General features: G+C 44.4%; 1 protein-coding gene across 1 annotated transcript in view; it reads left to right on the forward strand.

Annotated features, from left to right (window-relative positions):
- The first annotated feature begins 13,131 nt into the window (after positions 1 to 13,131).
- The window catches only part of NOP58 (NOP58 ribonucleoprotein), a 38,100-nt gene continuing 30,991 nt past the window's right edge, over positions 13,132 to 20,240 (forward strand). Inside the window, exon 1 of the mRNA XM_010386894.1 lies at positions 13,132 to 13,402. Within this exon, the coding sequence (XP_010385196.1) occupies positions 13,358 to 13,402 (45 nt within the window). The 5' untranslated portion in view covers positions 13,132 to 13,357. The remainder of the gene's footprint in view (positions 13,403 to 20,240) is intronic.

Genomic DNA, 20,240 nt, shown 5'->3' on the forward strand with positions numbered 1-20,240 from the left:
ACCATCCTGGCTAACACAGTGAAACCACGTCTCTACTAAAAATACAAAAAATTGAGCCAGGAGAATGGCGTGAACCCGGGAGGCGGAGTTTGCAGTGAGCCGACATCGTGCCACTGCACTCCAGCCTGGGCGATAGAGCGAGACTCCATCTCAAAAAAAAAATAAAAATAAAAAATAAATAAATAAATAAATAAATTCCTTTTTTCATTTTGAGACAGAGTCTTGCTCTGTCGTCAAGGCTAGAGTGTGGGTCTTTCCCTATGTCATCATGTACTGTATTGTATAATACTCATTCAGTCAGATTATGAGTCAATCTAGGGGCACAACTCTTTTTTAAAATAAAGATTGGGTCTTGCTATGTTGCTCAGGCTGGTCTCAAACTCCTGGGGTCAAGGGATCCATCCGCATGGACCTCCCAAAGTGCTGGAATTACAGGCGTGACCTACAGTGCCCAGCCTAGGGGCACAACTTTAGGATTAATTAATTATTTAATTTTAAATTTTTTTTTCAGATAGAGTTTCACACTCGTTAATTAGGAGATATGCCTAATGTAAATGACGAGTTAATGGGTGCAGCACACCAACATGGCACATGTGTACATATGTAACAAGACTGCACATTGTGGCCGGGCGCGGTGGCTCAAGCCTGTAATCCCAGCACTTTGGGAGGCCGAGACGGGCAGATCACAAGGTCAGGAGATCGAGACCATCATGGCTAACACGGTGAAACCCGTCTCTACTAAAAAATATAAAAAACTAGCCGGGCAAGGTGGTTAATTAATTTGAGATCAATTAATCTCAAATAGTTTTCAGAGGGTACATAGCCATAGATACAGAAATATAAATGAACCATTGTAAATGTTAGCTATCTTACTTTTGCAGAAAGAAGGAAAGCTTTTTTCATTTGTATGGAAACAGAAAATGAGCAGCCACAGTTTTCCAACCTCAAAGGTTGACAGGAAGCACAGAGCACAAAACTCACCAATTACTTATAGCAGCTCCAGATCTCAAAGAGCTGTTTTCTGTTCACAGACCCATACAATATTTTTAGTTCATTAATTTATAATGACCTGCAGACAAGACAAATAACATAAAGGATGCCAGGACAAACAAAGAGACAAACCAACTAAAAAAAAAAACAAAATAGAAAAAAAAAAAAAAAAACATAAAAAGACAGCCAGGGCCGGGCGCGGTGGCTCAAGCCTGTAATCCCAGCACTTTGGGAGGCCGAGACGGGCGGATCATGAGGTCAGGAGATCGAGACCATCCTGGCTAATACGGTGAAACCCCGTCTCTACTAAAAAAAAAATACAAAAAACTAGCCGGGCGACGAGGCGGGCGCCTGTAGTCCCAGCTACGCGGGAGGCTGAGACAGGAGAATGGCGTGAACCCGGGAGGCGGAGCTTGCAGTGAGCTGAGAGCCGGCCACTGCATTCCAGCCTGGGCGGCAGAGCAAGACTCCGTCTCAAAAAAAAAAAAAAAAAAAAAAAAAAAAAAAAAAAAAAAAAAAAAAGACAGCCAGATACTCTGACTTCTGCTACCCAACAGTGAGAGATTCGTTGTGTCTGCTGGCCATAGGGGAGAGACCAAATGGACATTTCATAAACAAACAAGTAAATGCCAGATTCCATGTTGCTACCATCAATAGCGTTATACAAATCAAAACCAGAACTAGGTCCAGACTTGGCCATTAACTAGAAACACTGAAAGAAATTTAGGGTAAAACTCTATTGCCACACAAGAGTCACCCCAGGAGCTAGAAAAAGTATGCATAGGTGAAAATAAGCTACTTGATTCCCTTCTCTGGAAGTACAGTCTCCTAAGCACTGATAGGCAAATCTGTGTGGTTCTCTCAATGGAATCTAAAGAATGAAACAAAAAGTCATTTAGGAAAAAAAAGTACTTGCAGAAAAGTTGTTGAGAAGGTCATTTTATTTTATGATTTTTTTTTTTTTTCTCTTGTTGCCCAGGCTAGAGTGCAATGGCATGATCTTGGCTCACTGCAACCTCTGCCTCCCAGGTTCAAGTGATTCTCCTGCCTCAGCCTCCCGGGTAGCTGGGATTACAGGCATGCATCACCACGCCCGGCTAATTTTTTATTTTGTTCAGGCTGGTCTGGAACTCCAGACCTCAGGTGATCTGCCCACCTCGGCATCCCAAAATGCTGGGATTACAGGCATGAGCCACTGTGCCTGGCCAGGAGGTCAGTTTTTAAATAATAAACGTAGGACTGGTGAAGTGGCTCATGCCTGTAATCCCAATGCTTTGGGAGGCAGAGGTGGGCAGATCACCTGAGACCGGGAGTTAGAGACCAGCCTGGCCAACATGGAGGAAACCCGTCTCTACTAAAAATACAAGAGTTAGCCAGGCATGGTGGCACACGCCTGGAATCCCAGCTACTCGGGAGGCTGAGGTAGGAGAATCACTTGAGCCTGGGATGCGGGTATTGCAGTGAGGGGAGATCTCACCACCACACTGCAGCCTGTGCGACAGAGCAAGGCTCCTTCTCAAAAATAATACTAATAGGCCAGGCGTGGTGGCTCACACCTGTAATCCCAGCACTTTGGGAGACTGAGGTGGGCGGATCACAAAGTCAGGAGTTCGAGACCAGCCTGGCCAACATAGTGAAACCCTGTTTCTACTGAAAATACAAAAATTAGCCAAGTGTTGTGGCGTGCACCTGTAGTCCCAGCTACTCCGGAGGCTGAGGCAGGAGAATCACTTGAACCCAGGAGGCAGAGATTGCGGTGAGCTAAGATCCTGCCACTGCATTCCAGCCTGGGTGACAGAGCAAGGCTCTGTCTCAAAAATAAATAAATAAACAAATTAATAATAATCAAAGGTATTATTATTTTACTATAATTCCTATTATTTTATACATCTCATTTTTGTTTATGTTTACCTCAAGGTTTACCAATTTATTCGCCCACTTTTTTTTTTTTTTTTGATGAGACGGGGTCTTGTTCTGTTGCCCAGAGTATTGTTTTGTTGTCCAGGCTGAAGTGCAAATGGCACGATCTCGGTTCACTGCAACCACTGCCTCCCAAGTTCAAGCCATTCTCCTGTCTCAGCCTCCTGAGTAGCTGGGACTACAGGCACGTGCCACCCTGCCCAGCTAATTTTTGTATTTTTAGTAGAGACGGGGTTTCACCATGTTGGCCGAGATGGTCTCTATGTCTTGACTTTGTGATCCGCCCGCCCAGACTGCTGTGCAGTGTTGCAATCTCAGCTCACTGCAGCCATAACTTCCTGGGCTCAAGTGATCCTCCTGCCTCAGCCTCCCGAGAAGCTGGGACTACAGGAACGCCAACATGCCCAGCTAATTTTTTTGTTTGTTTGTTTGTTTTTTGTTTTTTGTTTTTTTTTGAGACGGAGTCCCGCTCTGTCGCCCAGGCTGGAGTGCAGTGGCCGGATCTCAGCTCACTGCAAGCTCCGCCTTCTGGGTTTACGCCATTCTCCTGCCTCAGCCTCCCGAGTAGCTGGGACTATAGGCACCTGCCACGATGCCTGGCTAATTTTTTGTATTTTTAGTAGAGACAGGGTTTCACTCCTGACCTCGTGATCCACCTGCCTCGGCCTCCCAAAGGGCTGGGATTATAGGAGTTAGCCACAGCGCCCGGTATGCTAAGAAAACAAAAACTAAGAAAATGTATCACCAACAGAGATTCACTAAAAGAATATCCATGTACTTCAATAAGAAAACACACACACACACACACACACACACACACACACACACACACACAGAGAGAGAGAGAGAGAGAGAGAGAGAGAGAGAAAGAGAGAGAGAGAAAACTCTGCAATACAGGAGGAAAAATTAGGCTGGGCCTGGTGGCTCATACCTGTAATACCAACACTTTGGCAGGCTGAGGAGGTGGATCGCTTGATCTGAGGAGTGTGAGCCTGAGCAACATCGTCAAACACTGTCTCTATAAAAAATACAAAAAATTAGCTGTCTCAAAATAAAAAAGTCCTGGCCGGGCACGATGGCTCATGCCTGTAATCCCAGCACTTTGGGAGGCCGAGGTGGATGGATCACGAGGTCAGGAGTTCAAGACCAGCCTGGCCAACGTGGTGAAACCCCATCTCTACTAAAAATACATTAGCCGGGCGTGGTGGCGCATGCCTGTAATCTCAGCTACTTGGGAGGCTGAGGCAGGAGAATCGCTTGAACCCAGGAGGCAGAGGTTGCAGTGAGCCAAGACCACACCACTGTACTCCAGCCTGGCAACAGAGCGAGACTCCGTCTCAAAAAAAAAAAGATAGTCCTTATTTCATGTTTATGAAAAAATAATTTTGCTGGATATACAATTCTAAGTTGAGTTACTTTTTTTCTAACACTTTGAAGATATTCTTCCACTAATCTCTAAACACTATTATTGCTGTTAAGATCTCCCTTAGTCTAATGGTTTTACTTTGTACATTGCAGGTCATCTGACTTTTCTTTCTGGCAGAATTTAAGATTTTTCTTTTTGATATCTTGTGGTTCTGATATAATCATTCTGTGATTATGATATTCTACAACATGCTTAGGTATGAATTTTCCCTCTGAATTGCGTTTCCTGAATCTGTGAATTCATGTCCTTCTCAACTGATACCTCCTCTTCTCTTAGTCTCTTTATTTTTTTCTTAGGTTTCTTAACTATTCTTTTGTATTTTCCATGAGTCTATGATTCATTTGAAGTACTTTTTTTTTTTTTTCTGAAACAGGGTCTCACTCTGTTGCCCAGGCTGGAGTGCAGTGGCCTGATCACTGCTCACTGCAGCCTCAACCTCCCAGGTTTAAGTGATCCTCCCAAATAGCTGGGACTAAGGTGCACACCACTACACTGGATAATTTTTAAAATTTTTTGTGAAGACAGAGTCTCACTATGCTGCCCAGGCTGGTCTTGAACTGGGCTCAAGTAAGTCTCCTGCCTCAGCCTCCCAAAGTGTTGGGATTACAGGTGTAAGCCACTGTGCCTGGCTGAAGTACTTTCTTTATATTTATCTGCAGAGTACTAATTCTCTTTTTTTTTCTATGTTTTAACTTGTTTTCTAGCAAATCCATCGAGTTTTTATTTCAATGTTACATGTTTTATTCTAGAAGTGCAATATGATTCTTTTTCAAATATGTCGTCATTTTAATACTTACATCATGCTCTATTTTCCTGATTTCACATTTTCTTCTTTAAACATTTCAGATTAAGCAATGTAAAATCGATATGTGATAAATTTAATATCAGAAGTTTTTGAAGAGGACCTACTGTGTTTTTTCTTCTGAATCTGTTCATTTTTGTTTATTTGATAATTTTTTTATTGCACAGTGATATTTGGGTTTCAATTTGTGCCAAATTTGAGGAAGGTGGCCAGTATTTTAAAGAGCTTTAAAGAACCTCCCGAGTTCAAGCGATTCTCCTGCCTCAGCCTCCCAAATAGCTGGGACTACAGGCATGCACCATCATACCTGGCTAATTTTTGTATTTTTAGTAGAGACAGGGTTTCACCATGTTGCCCAGGCTGGTCTCGAACCCCTGACCTCAGGTGATCCACCCACCTCAGCCTCCCAGAGTGCTGGGATTATGGGATTGAGTTGCCGCACCCGGCCCTTTTTTTCTTTTTCTTTTTTTTTTGAGGCAGAGCGTTGCTCTGTCACCCAGGCTGGAGTGAAGCAGTTCACTGCAACCTCTGCCTTGTGGATTCAAGCAATCCTTGTGCCTCAGCCTGCCAAATAGCTGGGATTACAGGCATGCGCCACCATACCCAGCTAATTTTTCTATTTTTAGTAGAGACAGGGTTTCACCATGGTGCCCAGGCTGGTCTTGAACTCCCAGCCTCAAGTGATCGGCCTGCCTCTGCTTCCCAAAGTGCTGAGATTACAGGCATGAGCCATCACACTGGGCATAGTATCCAATAATTATTTAATACGCATAGATTTTGTTTTTCAAAAAATTATAAGTTCCCTAAGAGCAAGTAATCTTGAAGTTGGAGCAGAGATGGTGATGTCAAAAATAGAGGCTAATTATTAGTCTGCTCAGGACCATAACTTATGATATGGTCCAGGGTCTAGACCTTAGCTTTACAAACCAAGAAACTAAATTTTTATCATTAACCCAGATTGATTGGTTCAGAGGAAATGGCTCATTTTGTCCAAGCTCACAGGACACCGATGAATGGGTATCACTATTTTTTAGCTGGTCAGGCAGAAATGAGACTTTCTTGAGCAGCTTTACCACACAACTCACCAGACAGCCTCTATTTTTTCTGGGAAGACTAGCCTCCACATTTTTATGTCCAAATGTTCAGGAAACGGGGTCTTGCTCTTTCGCTCAGCCTGGAGTGCAATGGGGCGTTCATAGATCATTGTAGCTTTGACCTCCCCAGTCAGCCTCTCAAATAGCTGGGACTACAGGCACATGCCACCTTGCCTACCTAATTTTTTTTTTTTTTTTTTGAGACAGTTTCCCTGTTTTTGCCCAGGCTGGAGTGCAATGGCGAGATCTCAGCTCACCGCAACCTCCGCCTCCCGGGTTCAAGGGATTCTCCTGCCTCAGTCTCCCTAGTAGCTGGGATTAAGGCGGACGCCACAACGCCCAGCTAATTTTTGTATTTTTAGTAGTGACAGGGTTTCACTATGTTGGTCAAGGCTGGTTTCGAACTCCTGACCTCAGGTGATCTGCCTGCCTCGGCCTCCCAAAGTGCTAGGATTACAGGCATGAGCCACCACACCTGACTTTTTCTTTTCCTTTTTTTTTTTTTTTTCATGGAGACAGAGGTCTCTCTTTGTTGCCCAGGCTGGTTTCAAACTCCTAGCTTCAAATGATCCTCCCATGTGTGCTGAAATGTTCAGGAAACTTTTATTTTTATTTATTTATTTATTGAGACGGAGTTTCACTCTTGTTGCTCAGGCTTGAGTGCAATCAATGGCATGATCTCGGCTCACTGAAACCTCTGCCTCCTGGGTTCAAGCAATTCTCCTGCCTCAGCCTCCCGAGTGACTGGGATTACAGGCATATGCCACCACTCCTGGCTAATTTTTGTATTTTGTATTTTTTTATTTTTTGAGACAGAGTCTTGCTCTGTGTCTGAGGTTGGAGTGATGTGGCAAGATCTTGGCTCACTGCAACCTCCGCCTCCCCTGTTCACACCATTCTCCTGCCTCAGGCCCCCGAGTAGCTGGAACTACAGGTGCCTACCACCACGCCCGGCTAATTTTTTGTGTATTTTTAGTAGACACGGGGTTTCATTGTGTTAGCCAGGATGGTCTCGATCTCCTGACCTCGCGATCCACCTGCCTTGGCCTCTCAAAGTGCTGGGATTACAGGCGTGAGCCACCACACCTGGCCAATTTTTGTATTTTTAGTAGAGACGGGTTTCTCCATGTTGGTCAGGCTGGTCTCGAACTCCTCACCTCAGGTGATCCACCCATCTCAGCCTGCCAAAGTGCTGGGATCACAGGCATGAGCCACCGTGCCCGGCCATGTTCAGGAAACTTTTAAACTGAAATAGAAACTCAATTGAAACAGATATCCTTGATTTGCATAGGGCCCACAGGGTAAAGTAAGGGAAAGACATCGAGGTTCCTACTAGTACTGATTTGATGGCAAGAAGTCCTCAGAAAATGCTGGACTGCCCAAAAAGACAATAGCGTCATAAGAGAAAACCATCACACATCTAGTTGCATGAGCCAGACCAAACCAAAAGGATGGCTGTTAGAACAGATGATCAGAGGTTTGAGCCTATTTCTGGCCATCTCCCAACATATTATCTTAGTAGCCTGATTTCTCCAAGCACCCATGGTCTCTGGAAAAAAAAGGACTCTGGCAAAAAGAAAGACATGTGACACAAGGGGCCAATAACTCTGAAAGAACAAGTTAGAAGGCACAAAAGCTGATTCCTTGTTGGCTGGAAAGGGACATCAACCCATGAAGGTAGCGATACAGAGAAGGTGGGCGATCATGTGGGCAGCACCTGTGTTCAACGAAGTGGGAGCAGTCAACAGAGTAGAGGTCTGCAATACCAGCAGACACCACAGCAAGAAAATACAGCGCTGTAGACCCGGCGCGGTGGCTCCCGCCTGTAATCCCAGCTCCCAGGACTTTGGGAGGCTGAGGTGGGCGGATCACCTGAGGTAAGGAGTTCAAAACCAACCTGGCCAACATGGTGAAACCTTGTCTCTACAAAAATACAAAAATTAGCCAGGCATAATGGCGAGTGCCTGAAATCCCAGCTATTCTGGAGGGTGAGGCGGCAGAATCGCTTGAACCCGGGAGGTGGAGGTTGCAGTGAGCTGAGATCGCACCATTGCATGACACAGCAAGACTGTCTCAAAAAGAAAAAAAGAAAGAAAGAAAGAAAGGAAGGAAGGAAGGAAGGAAGGAAGGAAGGAAGGAAGGAAGGAAGGAAGGAAGGAAGGAAGGAAGGAAGGAAGGAAGGAAGGAAGGAAAGGAAGGAAGGAAGGAAGAAAATATAGCACTGTACATGGCAGGTCAGTGATTGTATGATAGAAACAATTTCCATGTCCATCTTCTGGGTAGTCCTAAAGGAAACTATGAGGAAGATTACATGATCTTGCATTACTTAACTTCTCTGAGAAGGAAAATAAGACTAATAATAAGTATAGAGATTTTTACATGTTTCTTTCACTGCTGTGTCCTTAGTGCCTGTAAGAATGCCTGGCACAGGCCAGGTGCAGTGGCTCATGCCTGTAATCCCAACACTTTGGGAGGCCAAAGTTGGCAGATCACAAGGTCAGGAGTTCGAGACTAGCCTGACCAACATGGCGAAACCCCATCTCTACTAAAAATGCAAAAATTAGCTGGGCGTGGTAGTGCGCGCCTGTATAGTCCTAGCTACTCAAGAGGCTGAGGCAGGAGAATTCCTGAACCTGGGAGGCGGAGGTTGCAGTGAGCCGAGATCCCATCATTGCACTCCAGCCTGAGTGACAGTGTGAGACTCCACCTCAAAAAAAAAAAAAAAAAAAAAAAATGAGGCCAGGCGCGGTGGCTCAAGCCTGTAATCCCAGCACTTTGGGAGGCCGAGACGGGCGGATCACGAGGTCAGGAGATCGAGACCATCCTGGCTAATACGGTGAAACCCCGTCTCTAAAAAAATACAAAAAACTAGCCGGGCGCGGTGGCGGGCGCCTGTAGTCCCAGCTACTCCGGAGGCTGAGGCAGGAGAATGGCGGGAACCCGGGAGGCGGAGCTTGCAGTGAGCTGAGATCTGGCCACTGCACTCCAGCCTGGGCGACAGAGCAAGACTCCGTCTCAAAAAAAAAAAAAAAAAAAAAAAAAAATGAATGCCTGGCACAGAGTAGACACTGAAATATCTGTTGAATATATAAAAGATGTTCACAAGGCCGGGCGCGGTGGCTCATACCTGTAATCCCAGCACTTTGGGAGGCTGAGGCGGGCAGATCATGAGGTCAGGAGATAGAGACCCTCCTGCCTAACACGGTGAAACCCTGTTTCTACTGAAAATACAAAAAATTAGCTGGGCGTGGTGGCGGGCGCCTGTAGTCCCAGCTACTCGGGAGGCTGAGGTGGGAGAATGGCGTGAACTCGAGAGGTGGAGCTTGCAGTGAGCCGAGATCGCACTATTGCACTCCAGCCTGGGCAACATTGTGAGACTACATCTCAAAAAAAAAAAAAAAAAAAAAATGCTCACCATCCAGAACATCCCCTTCTTGTTACCAGGCACGTGGAAGGTGTGTGTCTGAGCAAAATGATATCTTTTCCTAATCTCAATAGGTTTCTAAAAGTCCCTGGAAGCTCTACCAGCATCTTGAAATTATCCCACTATTCACTCATTCCATTTATTCATTTACTTACTTATTAGTCATGTTTATGGAATCTCTACTATGTGCCAGATACTAGCCTAGTACTTGCAGATTTTGCAACAGACTTTTATAGAGTTTATATTCTAGTTGGAACAGGGGTGGAGGTGGGGTGTACAGAGGACACACGAACCATGTTTCTCATCCTTGTTATTTCACCATGTTAACCACCAGTAAAACTATAAGCCCCTGGCTGGGCGCAGTTGTTCACGCCTGTAATCCCAGCACTTTGGGAGGCCAAGGGGGGCAGATCACCTGAGGCTGGGAGTTCGAGACCAGCCTGACCAACATGGAGAAACCCCATCTCTACTAAAAATACAAAATTAGCTGGGTGTGATGGCACATGTCTGTAATCCCAGCTACTCAGGAGGCTAAGACAGGAGAATCGCTTGAACCCGGGAGACAGGTTGCAGTGAGCTGAGATCATGCCATTGCACCCCAGCCTGGGCAACAAGAGCGAAACTCTGTCTCAAAAAAAAAAAAAAAAAAAAAATTGTAAGCCTATCATCTGTACTCTCCTACATTCTCCTTTTCATATTTCTTTGTGCTATCTCCCCTTGACTCAGTACTTTAACAAAGTACTAAGACTCTTACTTCTCCCTCGCAAGAAAAAATCTCTAATTACTTTATTTGGCCAAGTTACAAACTCAAAATCAGAGTCAGCTCTGAACTCCTGATTAAAGCATCATGTGGAGGTGACTATGTAAATGGTAATGTGCAAGGACAAATTCTAGGAGATACCATGGTAAACAGATTTCTCATTGAATAAGTGGTTTCATTTCTTTTTGGGAAAAGGATTTAAGGCTTTAGATGTAAAGAAAAGAATTTTACTTCCTGCAGACATTCATTCATTAAATTTTTAAGAATTAATGAGATTCTATTCCATCAGTAGCACAACATAATATCCTACACAGACACAAATACATGTAAAGTATACTCAATTCTCTAGCAGATGTCACTTCTGCTAAGGAGGCTAGACAGAAAAATACAGTGCTGTTAAATAACACTATAAACAGACATGGTGTTTCTATCTCATCCACCCACACATACCCCTCTCCCAATTAGGTAATTTTCATCTCTCTTGTCTCCCTGACCACACTGGATTATAGCTATAACTATAATCAACCATGCCTTTTTTTTTTTTTTTTTTTTTGAGATAGGGTCTTGCTTAGTAGCCCAGGCTAGAATGCAATGGCAGGATCATAGTAGGCATGAACCATGCACTCGGCCAATTACGCTCTTGAATTCACCCTAGGCCGGGCGTGTAGCTCATGCCTGTAATCCCAGCAAGCACTTTGGGGGGCTGAGGCAGGCGGATCACCTGAGGTCAAGAGTTCAAGACCAGCCTGGTCAACATGGGGAAACCCCATCTCTACTAAAAATACAAAAATTAGCCGGGCACAGTGGCGAGTGCCTGTAATCCCTGCTACTGGGGAGGCTGAAGCAGGAGAATCGCTTGAGCCCAAGAGACAGAGGCTTCAGTGAGCTGAGATCGTGACACCGCGCTCCAGCCTGAGCGACAGAGTGAGAATCCGTCTCCAAAAAAAAAAAAAAAAAATTCACCCTAGATTTTTCTGTCCTGTGACTTTCTGTTATTCAACCCAGGATTTTCTTTCCTCTTGATCTCAGGTTGCAGAGTTGCTACCTATTTAATGTTCCACAATCTTGAGCAGGTTGCAACTTTTTGTTTTTGTAGACGGACTCTGGCTGTGTCACCTAGGCTGGAGTGCAGTGGTGCCACCTCGGCTCACTGCACCCTTCACCTCCTGGGTTCAAGCAATTCTCCAAGCAGGTTGCAATTTAATGATTAGGAGCAATCTGCATATAGGGCCTGGGAAGTGAGTGAGGACATTTTACTCCTGTTGGAAGACAGACTTGTGAAATAACTGGGGTATTTAATCCCAGTCCCTGAGACTGAAAAGCCTCCAGAAAAGCAAGTAACACTATGCCAAGAAGACAGTCTTAATTTAGCCGCGCAGGGTGGCTCATGCCCGTAATCCCAGCACTTCAGGAGGCCGAGGCGGGCGGATCATCTGAGGTCGGGAGTTCGAGACCAGCCTGACTAACCTGGAGAAACCCTCTCTCTACTAAAAATACAAAATTAGCCAGGCAAGGTGGCTCATACCTGTAATTCCAACTACTCAGGAGGCTGAGGCAGGAGAATCACTTGAACCCGGGAGGCGGAGGTTGCAATGAAGCAAGATCGTGCCATCGCACTCCAGCCTGGGCAACAAGAGTGAAACTCCCATCTCAAAAAAAAAACCAAGAAAAAAGTCTAAATTCACACCCTTGGGTCATTTTAACAAATGCAGCAAACATGGGAGAACATTGAGAGAAAACTGCTAATAATTTGGCCAGACAGAACGGCCAGGAATGCTCACAAATACTCACAAATATAGTGACAGTAATGGTGTCATTCTGAGGCCTTCGCCTCAAGGCAGGGCTTGAAAGGAGATAAAGTCTAAGGGCAGTAGCTGGCATTTCAAATTCTAGATGCCCGAGACAGACAGGCACCGAGACACCTCCACGCTTCTCTCAAAGTAAACATATAATTCATAGAGGGTTAACAAAATAATAATGTGAAAATTTTCCCCTTTAAATCTCTAGGGGGGTCTCACGCCTGCAACCCAGCACTTTGGGAGGCTGAGGTGGGAGGATCCCTTGAGGTCAGGAGTCCGAGACCAACCTGGGCAACATGGCAAAACCCTGTCTCTACAAAAAATTAGCTGGGTGTGGTGGCACAGGCCTGTAGTCCCAGCTGCTCGAGAGGCTGAGGTGAGAGGATCGCTTGAGCCTGGGAGTTGGAGGTTGCAGTGAGTCGTGATGGTGGCACTGCACTCCAGCTTGGGCGACAGCAAGACTGTCTCAAAAGAAAAAAAAAAGGCTGGGCGCGTTGGGTCACACCTGTAATTCCAGCACTTTGGAAGGCCGAGGTGGGGCGTATTACGAGGTCAACAGGTCGAGACTATTTTGGCGAACATGCTGAAACCCTGTCTCTACTAAAAATACAAAAATTAGCTGGGCATGGTGGTGCGTGACTCTAGTCGCAGCTACTCGGGAGGCTGAGGCAGGAAAATTGCTTGAACCCGGGAGGCGGAGGGTGCAGTAAGCCGAGATCACACCACTGCACTCCAGCCCGGGCAACACAGCGAGGCTCCGTCTCAAAAAGAAAAGAAAAAAGAAAAAAAGGCGCAAAGGCTCCGTTCAGTCCTTAGATCCCACGATACAAACTTTCCCCTCCCGTCCCAGCCCAGTGTGGCGGGAACATTCTGGAAGTGACGGCAGTCTCTGCGGCAGTCTTCTGTCGGAAGTGACGTCGCTATCCCAGAATCCTTAGAGAAGGAGAAGCGCGTTCTTGCGTCCTGGTCCTAGTACAGCGTGGAGGGCTTAGGGAACGTGTTCTGATTCTCTGCGGGACGGCTAGCACGTTTGTGCTTTGCCCGCCGCGGCTTAGGGGACATTTTGGGGCCGCGTAGTCGGTGTTTTTGAACTGAGTCCACAGCTCGTGGCGGGCCGTGCGGCGCCCTGACCCGGCCTCACCATGTTGGTGCTATTTGAAACGTCTGTGGGCTACGCCATCTTTAAGGTAGGTGGAAGAGCGAGCCGTTAAAGGAGGAAGGCGGGTGCTGGACAGACGGGGAGAGGGAAAGACTTAAGCACAGAACTACTCAGGGTAGCGTGGGTGCCTGTTATGGCCCGGGCTCTGGGAGGAGGGAGAAGGGCTTTACACCTGAGAGCCCTGTTACGGGTAACACGTGGCCCCGCCGTTTGGGGAGACCCGTTCTGCGTTAAAGGATTTTATTTCCTCGGGTTGAAGAGGTGGGCAGCGGCGTGTTAGAATTTAACAGTATAGTTATAGGGAATTCGGATTTTCTTATAGATGTTTTGAGGAATGATCGAAAGTTTTTTTTTTTTTTTTTTTTGAGATGGAGTTTCGCTCTTGTAGCCCATGCTGGAGTGCAGTGGCGCAATCGTGGCTCACAGCAACCTCCGTCTCCCGGGTTCAAGCGATTCTCCTGCCTTAGCTTCCCGAGTAGCTGGGATTACAGGCATCCACCACCACGCCTGGCTAGTTGCTTTGTTTGTTTGTTTGTTTGTTTGTTTGTCTGTTGGTCTTTTAGTAGAGACGGGGTTTCACCATGTTGGCCAGGCTGGTCTTGAACTCCTGACCTCAAGTGATCCAACTGCCTCGGCCTCCCAAAGTGCTGGGGTTACAGGCGTGAGCCACCGTGCTCTGCCAATCGAAAGGATTTAAGCAAAGGAATGACCTGCTAATTTGTCTTAATACAGTTACTCTGCTATGTGGAGATTAGACTCGAGGAGGTAAGAAAGGCAGCAAGAATACTTTTGCATTCATTTAGACAAGATGAAATTGCCTGGTATGGAGATAAACAAATATCGATAGAAATTTTGAAGGTAGAACAGAAAGGATTGGCTGATAGATTGAATGTGGAGTTTTGGTTTAAATAAGATGTTAAGAAAGTTTCTTGCGGGGGAAGGACTAAAGATTTCCGGTTTGGGCTGGGCAAAGCTTGCAATGTCTATTAGACCTGATAATACAGTTGTGTAGATCGGGCAGTTCAGTATTTCAAATTTGAAGCTTAGGGGAAACAATCTGGGCTGGTGATGTCAATTTGAGATTTGGTTGTTTTCATGGGGAGAGTTTGACAAGTTCGTCAGCACTGAAATGGTTGAACGGTAAGACATTCGTATCGCAAGATGCTGTGAGATGTCAGTAAGAATGAGTGCCTTTTCTTGTGCCGTGCACTCTTCTGAGCTCTGCGAATATAGCAATGAAAAATAAAGTTTTATGTATATTCTACATATATATGTGTTAGTAGAAAGCAAAAAACGCTAGATAAAAATAAATGCAATACAATTTTAGCTGTGAACCAAAAAAAACCATTTGTGGTGTGGATGCAGAAGGTCTGAATGGATGCGGAGTTCTCCATGTTTCACTTCTGACATTTGAAAATACGCAGTTTGCATTTGATACGTCAAATACTTATTTTTAAGAAAACCAATAAAATCATTAAAACCGAAAAGGCAGTTTTGCTTGTTTTTACCTTAATTGGAGTTATCTGTAATTGCAGTGTTAGTAGTTTTAAGGATTGTAAAGTTCCTTAGTCCCCTTTAGAGCTACGAAACATGTCAATTTTACTTTTCTCCAGCTTTTTGGACTCTTATCTAAAATCTCATGTAGAGTTCTGCATAGCTCCAAATTCTCTTAGCCAATGTGGTCTGTCAGTGTCTGTCGACGAATTTCACCGTTAATTGATACAATATGCTGCCCTGAACCGGATGTTAAGAGGAGCAACTGTGCACAGTGCACTGGTGGTCTCCCGTGGTAGGAAGGTATTGGCTTATCAATGGTCCGCCTAAAATTTTTTTTTTTTTTTAGAGACAGAGTCTCCCTGTGTTGCTTAGGCTGGTCTCAAACTTGTGGCCTCAAGGTGCTGGGATTACAGGCATGAGGTACAGTGTTCTGCCCACTTCCGTATTTAGGGCGATTCGAAAGGAAAACACTTCAAAAATTTATTGTTCATTAACAGGGTTATATATGTGTATATGTATTAATATAAAGACATTATGTAAAGCAACTTTTGTGATTAATTCTAGGATATTATAAAAATTCAACCTGTGGCCGAGGGCAGTGGCTCACACCTGTAATCCCAGCTACTCGGAAGGCTGAGGCAGGAGAATCGGTTGAACCTGGGAGACAGAGGTTGCAGTGAGCTGAGGTGGCACCACTGTACTGCAGCCTGGGCAACAAGGCAAGACTCTGTCTCAAAAAAAAAAAAAAAAAGTACTCCTGTGTCCTTGTGTCACGTGGCACACAGCATAAGATTTTAGTCTTGCTCATACCAGATTTCCTTCAGCTGCTCTTCGTGTGGTAGCCATTAGTACGTATAACTATTTCACATGAGATATAAGTGATAGGACTGAGGAAGTGAATTTTAACTTATTTGAATTTTAATGGTTATATTGTACAGTGTAGCTGTGTAGCATAGCATTTTGTGTCACTTCGTTTTCTCAAGGTTTGGAGAAAGATTTTTGATGTATATACCAAATGCCTGTATAAAACCTAGGCGCTGAGCAATGTATTTTTTGTAAATTTATTGGGGGTACTTTACATACTGTATAACTCGCCTGTAGGTTTTAGTTGCAATCCAGTTTTATAGTACACTTTGTTGTATAAAGTTATGCCCATTTTCAAGTTAGTCCTGCTCTAGACAACCACTGATCAGCTTTCTTTGCATAATTTTTTCTAGAAGTTTCATGTAAATGGAGTAGTATTTTAGTCTTTTTTTTTTTTTTTTTTTTTTTTTTTTTTTTTTTTTGAGACGGAGTCTTGCTCTGCCGCCCAGGCTAGAGTGCAGTGGCCGGCTCTCAGCTCACTGCAAGCTCCGCCTCCCGGGTTCACGCCATTCTCCTGTCTCAGCCTCCCGAGTAGCTGGGACTACAGGCGCCCGCCTCGTCAGCCGGCTAGTTTTTTGTATTTTTTAGTAGAGACGGGGTTTCACCGTATTAGCCAGGATGGTCTCGATCTCCTGACCTCGTGATCCGCCCGTCTCGGCCTCCCAAAGTGCTGGGATTACAGGCTTGAGCCACCGCGCCCGGCCTGTATTTTAGTCTTTTATGTTTGGCTTTTTTCACTTAGCGTAGTGCTTCTGAAGCTAACCCAAGAGCTTTTTCACTCTTGTTGCGTGTATGGATTTGTTTCTTTTTGAGCCGTGCACATTTTAAACTAATTATCAGTTTTATCTTGTATTCAAACAAATTTCATAAAACATTACTTGCTCATATTGTATGGGGAAGTAAAAGTTAGCATCACGTATTTACACAAAATATAGAGGTTGGGTGCAGTGGCTCATGCCTGTCGCCCTAACACTTTGGGAGGTGAGGCAAGAGGATTGTTTGAGCCCAGGAGTTGCAGACCAGCCTGGGCAACATAGCAGGAAGAAAATTAGCTGGGCACAGTGGTGCTTGCCTGTAGTCTCAGCTACTGCAGGAGGCTGAGGTGGGAGGGAGGTCATGGCTGCAGTGAGCCGTGATTGGGCCTCTGCACTTTAGCCTGGGCAATAGAGTGAGACCTCATCTCAAAAAAAAAAAAAAAAAAAAAATGAAAACCACACAAAGTCTCAAGCAATCAATTAAAAGTGAAAATTAGGAGGCTGTGTATGGTGGCTCATACCTGTAATCCCAATACTTTGGAAGGCTGAGGTGGGCAGATCATGAGATCAGGAGTTTGAGACCAGCCTGGACAACATAGTGAAACCCTGTTTCTACTAAAAATACAAAAAATAGCCAGGCATGGTGGCACGCGTCTGTAGTCCCATCTGAGGCGGGAGAATCACTTGAACCAGGGAGGTGGAGGTTGCGGTGAGAAGACTGTGCCTCTGCACTCCAGCCTGGGTGACAGGGCGAGACACTGTCTCAAAAAAAAAAAAGTGATTAAAATTATTAATTCCATACAGCCTCACCAATATTCTGTGTCAACTGCCCAAGTATTGGATAGGATAGCATTAATCCTAAAATGCACAACCCCCATATTTAACATCCCTAAAATTGGGATGTCTTAAAATTGATGACAGGTCAATTGGGAGTGTAAAAGAATAGCATAAGCCGGGTGCAGTGGCTCACACCTGTAATCCCAGCACTTTGGGAGGCCGAGGCGGGAAGATTGCCAGACCTCAGGAGTTGGAGACCAGCCTGGGCAACAGGGTGAAACCCTGTCTCTACTAAAATACAAAATAAATAAATTAGCCAGGCATGGCAGCATGTGCCTGTAATCCCAGCTACTCGGAAGGCTGAGGCAGGAGAATTGCTTGAACCAGGGAAGTGGAGGTTGTAGTGAAGCCGAGATCATGCCACTGTGCTCCAGCCTAGCCGACAGAGCAAGACTCCGTCTCAAAAAAAAGAATAGCATATTATTTGGTGAAATATAGTATGCACAGATATTATGCATATATTTTTATTTAAAAACCAGCTGGGTCAGGCACCATGGTTCCTACCTGTAACTCCCAGCACTTTGAGAGGCCAAGGCAAGAGGATCACTTGAGTCCAGAAGTCAGAGATCAGCCTGGGCAATAAAGCAAGCCCCTGTCTCTACAAAAAGATTTTAAAAATAGCTAGGTGTGGCAGTGTGCGCCTTTAGTCCTAGCTACTTGGGAGGCCGAGGCAGAAGAATCGCTTGAGGCCAGGAGTTTGAGGCTGCAGTGACACAGGACCACACCGCTGCACTCCAGCCTGGACGACAAAGCGAGACCCTGTCTCTGGAAACACAACACAGCTAGTAAATATAAAACTATACCTTGCTAATAAGCATTATTTATCAAGTCCATAATATAGCACATCTACACATTAACACGCAGTTCTAGTCTGCTTATGTATTTTCAGTAAAAGAAACAAAATTGCAAGTTGTATAAAACTTAGATGAGTGTGACAAGATGATTTTAGGGATTTGTTCTGATGTATAAATTTAATCACACATGGTTGAATTAGATATGTTGGTAAAAATAACCCAAACTAGAAAAACTTAGTCACACAAAGCAGTAAAAAACGACAAAGCCTAGAGTTGGTATTAACAATTTATACACTAATAGTTCTACCTTTGTATATCATGAAGCTTTAGAATCCAAAGACATCTCACCAAGCCTCATGACTATACTGAAAACATTGAATAAAATTTTTTGAAATTGTTCAGAGAATGCAGCTAACCGTAACTGAAGTTCACTATTTTTAAGAGGATATGTATCAAATAGGGGATATGACTCATGAGGAAAATTCATATTTTTCTAGCTGAAAAGCAAGTATATTTGAAGATAACATTTGGGTAACAAAATTGCCATATTTAAAACATACTGTCGGCCTGGTGCGGTGGCTAACGCCTGTAATCGCAGCACTTTGGGAGGCCAAGGCGGGTGGATCACGAGGTCAGGAGATCAAGACCATCCTGGCTAACACGGTGAAACCCCGTCTCTACTAAAAATACAAAAACTTAGCCGGGTGTGGTGGCGGGCGCCTGTAGTCCCAGCTACTCAGGAGGCTGAGGCAGGAGAATGACGTGAACCCGGGAGGCAGAGCTTGCAGTGAGCTGAGATCGTGCCAATGCACTCCAGCTTGGGCGACAGAGGGAGACTCCGTCTCAATAAGTAAATAAATAAAATAAAAGATACCATCACCATTCTTAAACTGAAGTTAAAATAACAAAGGAGATGTAATAAAATCAGGGCAATTCCTGAGCACACAAAGGTTTTCAAAGACTATGTTATGACAGCCAAAACCATTACTACAACAAATAAAACTACCGTGTTCCCAACTGTGCAACGACATCTTGAAGAAAACATTACTAATAAAGACAATCTAAATATGAAACTCAGAGATATTGCTACATTTTCTGTTTTACATTTGTCTCAACATTTTTTTATTTGTCTCAAATTTTTAATCATTTCTTTTCAGCCAGGGTAATTATAAATATTTGTATACAAAAATCCATTTTAAGTTTTATCATTTTAAGTTAAGATAGAATAATTTCCATTTCTAAGTAGAAATAGTATGCAACTATTACCATCGCAATCTTTAGCATTGTTGTTACAATAATAGTAGCTTTAAAACGAGTCTTTATATTTTATAGATACAAACTGAAATATTAACAGGTAAAATTAAATTCTAGGTCTTGCTTCAGAACAATAAGAGGGGGCTGGGTGTGGTGGCTCACGCCTGTAATCCCAGCTCTTTGGGAAGCTGAGGTAGGTGGATCGTCTGATGTCAGTAATTCAAGACCAGCCTGGCCAACTTGGCGAAACACAGTCTCTACTAAAAATACAAAAACTAGTTGGGTGTTGTGGTGCACGCCTGTAATCCCAGCTATTTGGGAGGCTGAGGCAGGAGAATCGCTTGATCCCAGGAGGCAGGGTTGCAGTGAGCCAAGATTGCACCACTATACTCCAGTCTGGGTGACAGAGCTAGACTCCATCTCAAAAAAAAAAAAAAAAAAAACAACATTTAATGTGATTCCTAAAAGTATGCATGAACATGCGTTGCACAGACATTCAAAGTCTTGGAGAATATATACCTGAATGTTGATGAGTATTTTGTTGATTACCCTACATTTAAAAAATTTTCACACATCTAGATGTGTCTCACAATTGGTGATAGTTTTAGAGAGATCCATAATACTTTCATGTTAGGATGATCATAGCAGTAAATTATGAATATCTATTGAAAGTAGGCAATAAAAGGTTTTTTTTGTTTGTTTGTTTGTTTGAGATGGAGTTTTTTGCTCTCGTTGTCCAGGCTGGAGTGCGGTCACACAATCTCGGCTCACTGCAACTTCCGCCTCTGGGTTCAAGCAGTTCCCCTCCGTCAACCTCCCAAGTAGCTGGGATTACAGGCACGTGCCAGCACGCCCAGCGAATTTT

This window comes from Rhinopithecus roxellana, chromosome 14, assembly GCF_007565055.1.
Source record: "Rhinopithecus roxellana isolate Shanxi Qingling chromosome 14, ASM756505v1, whole genome shotgun sequence".
NCBI lineage: Eukaryota > Metazoa > Chordata > Mammalia > Primates > Cercopithecidae > Rhinopithecus > Rhinopithecus roxellana.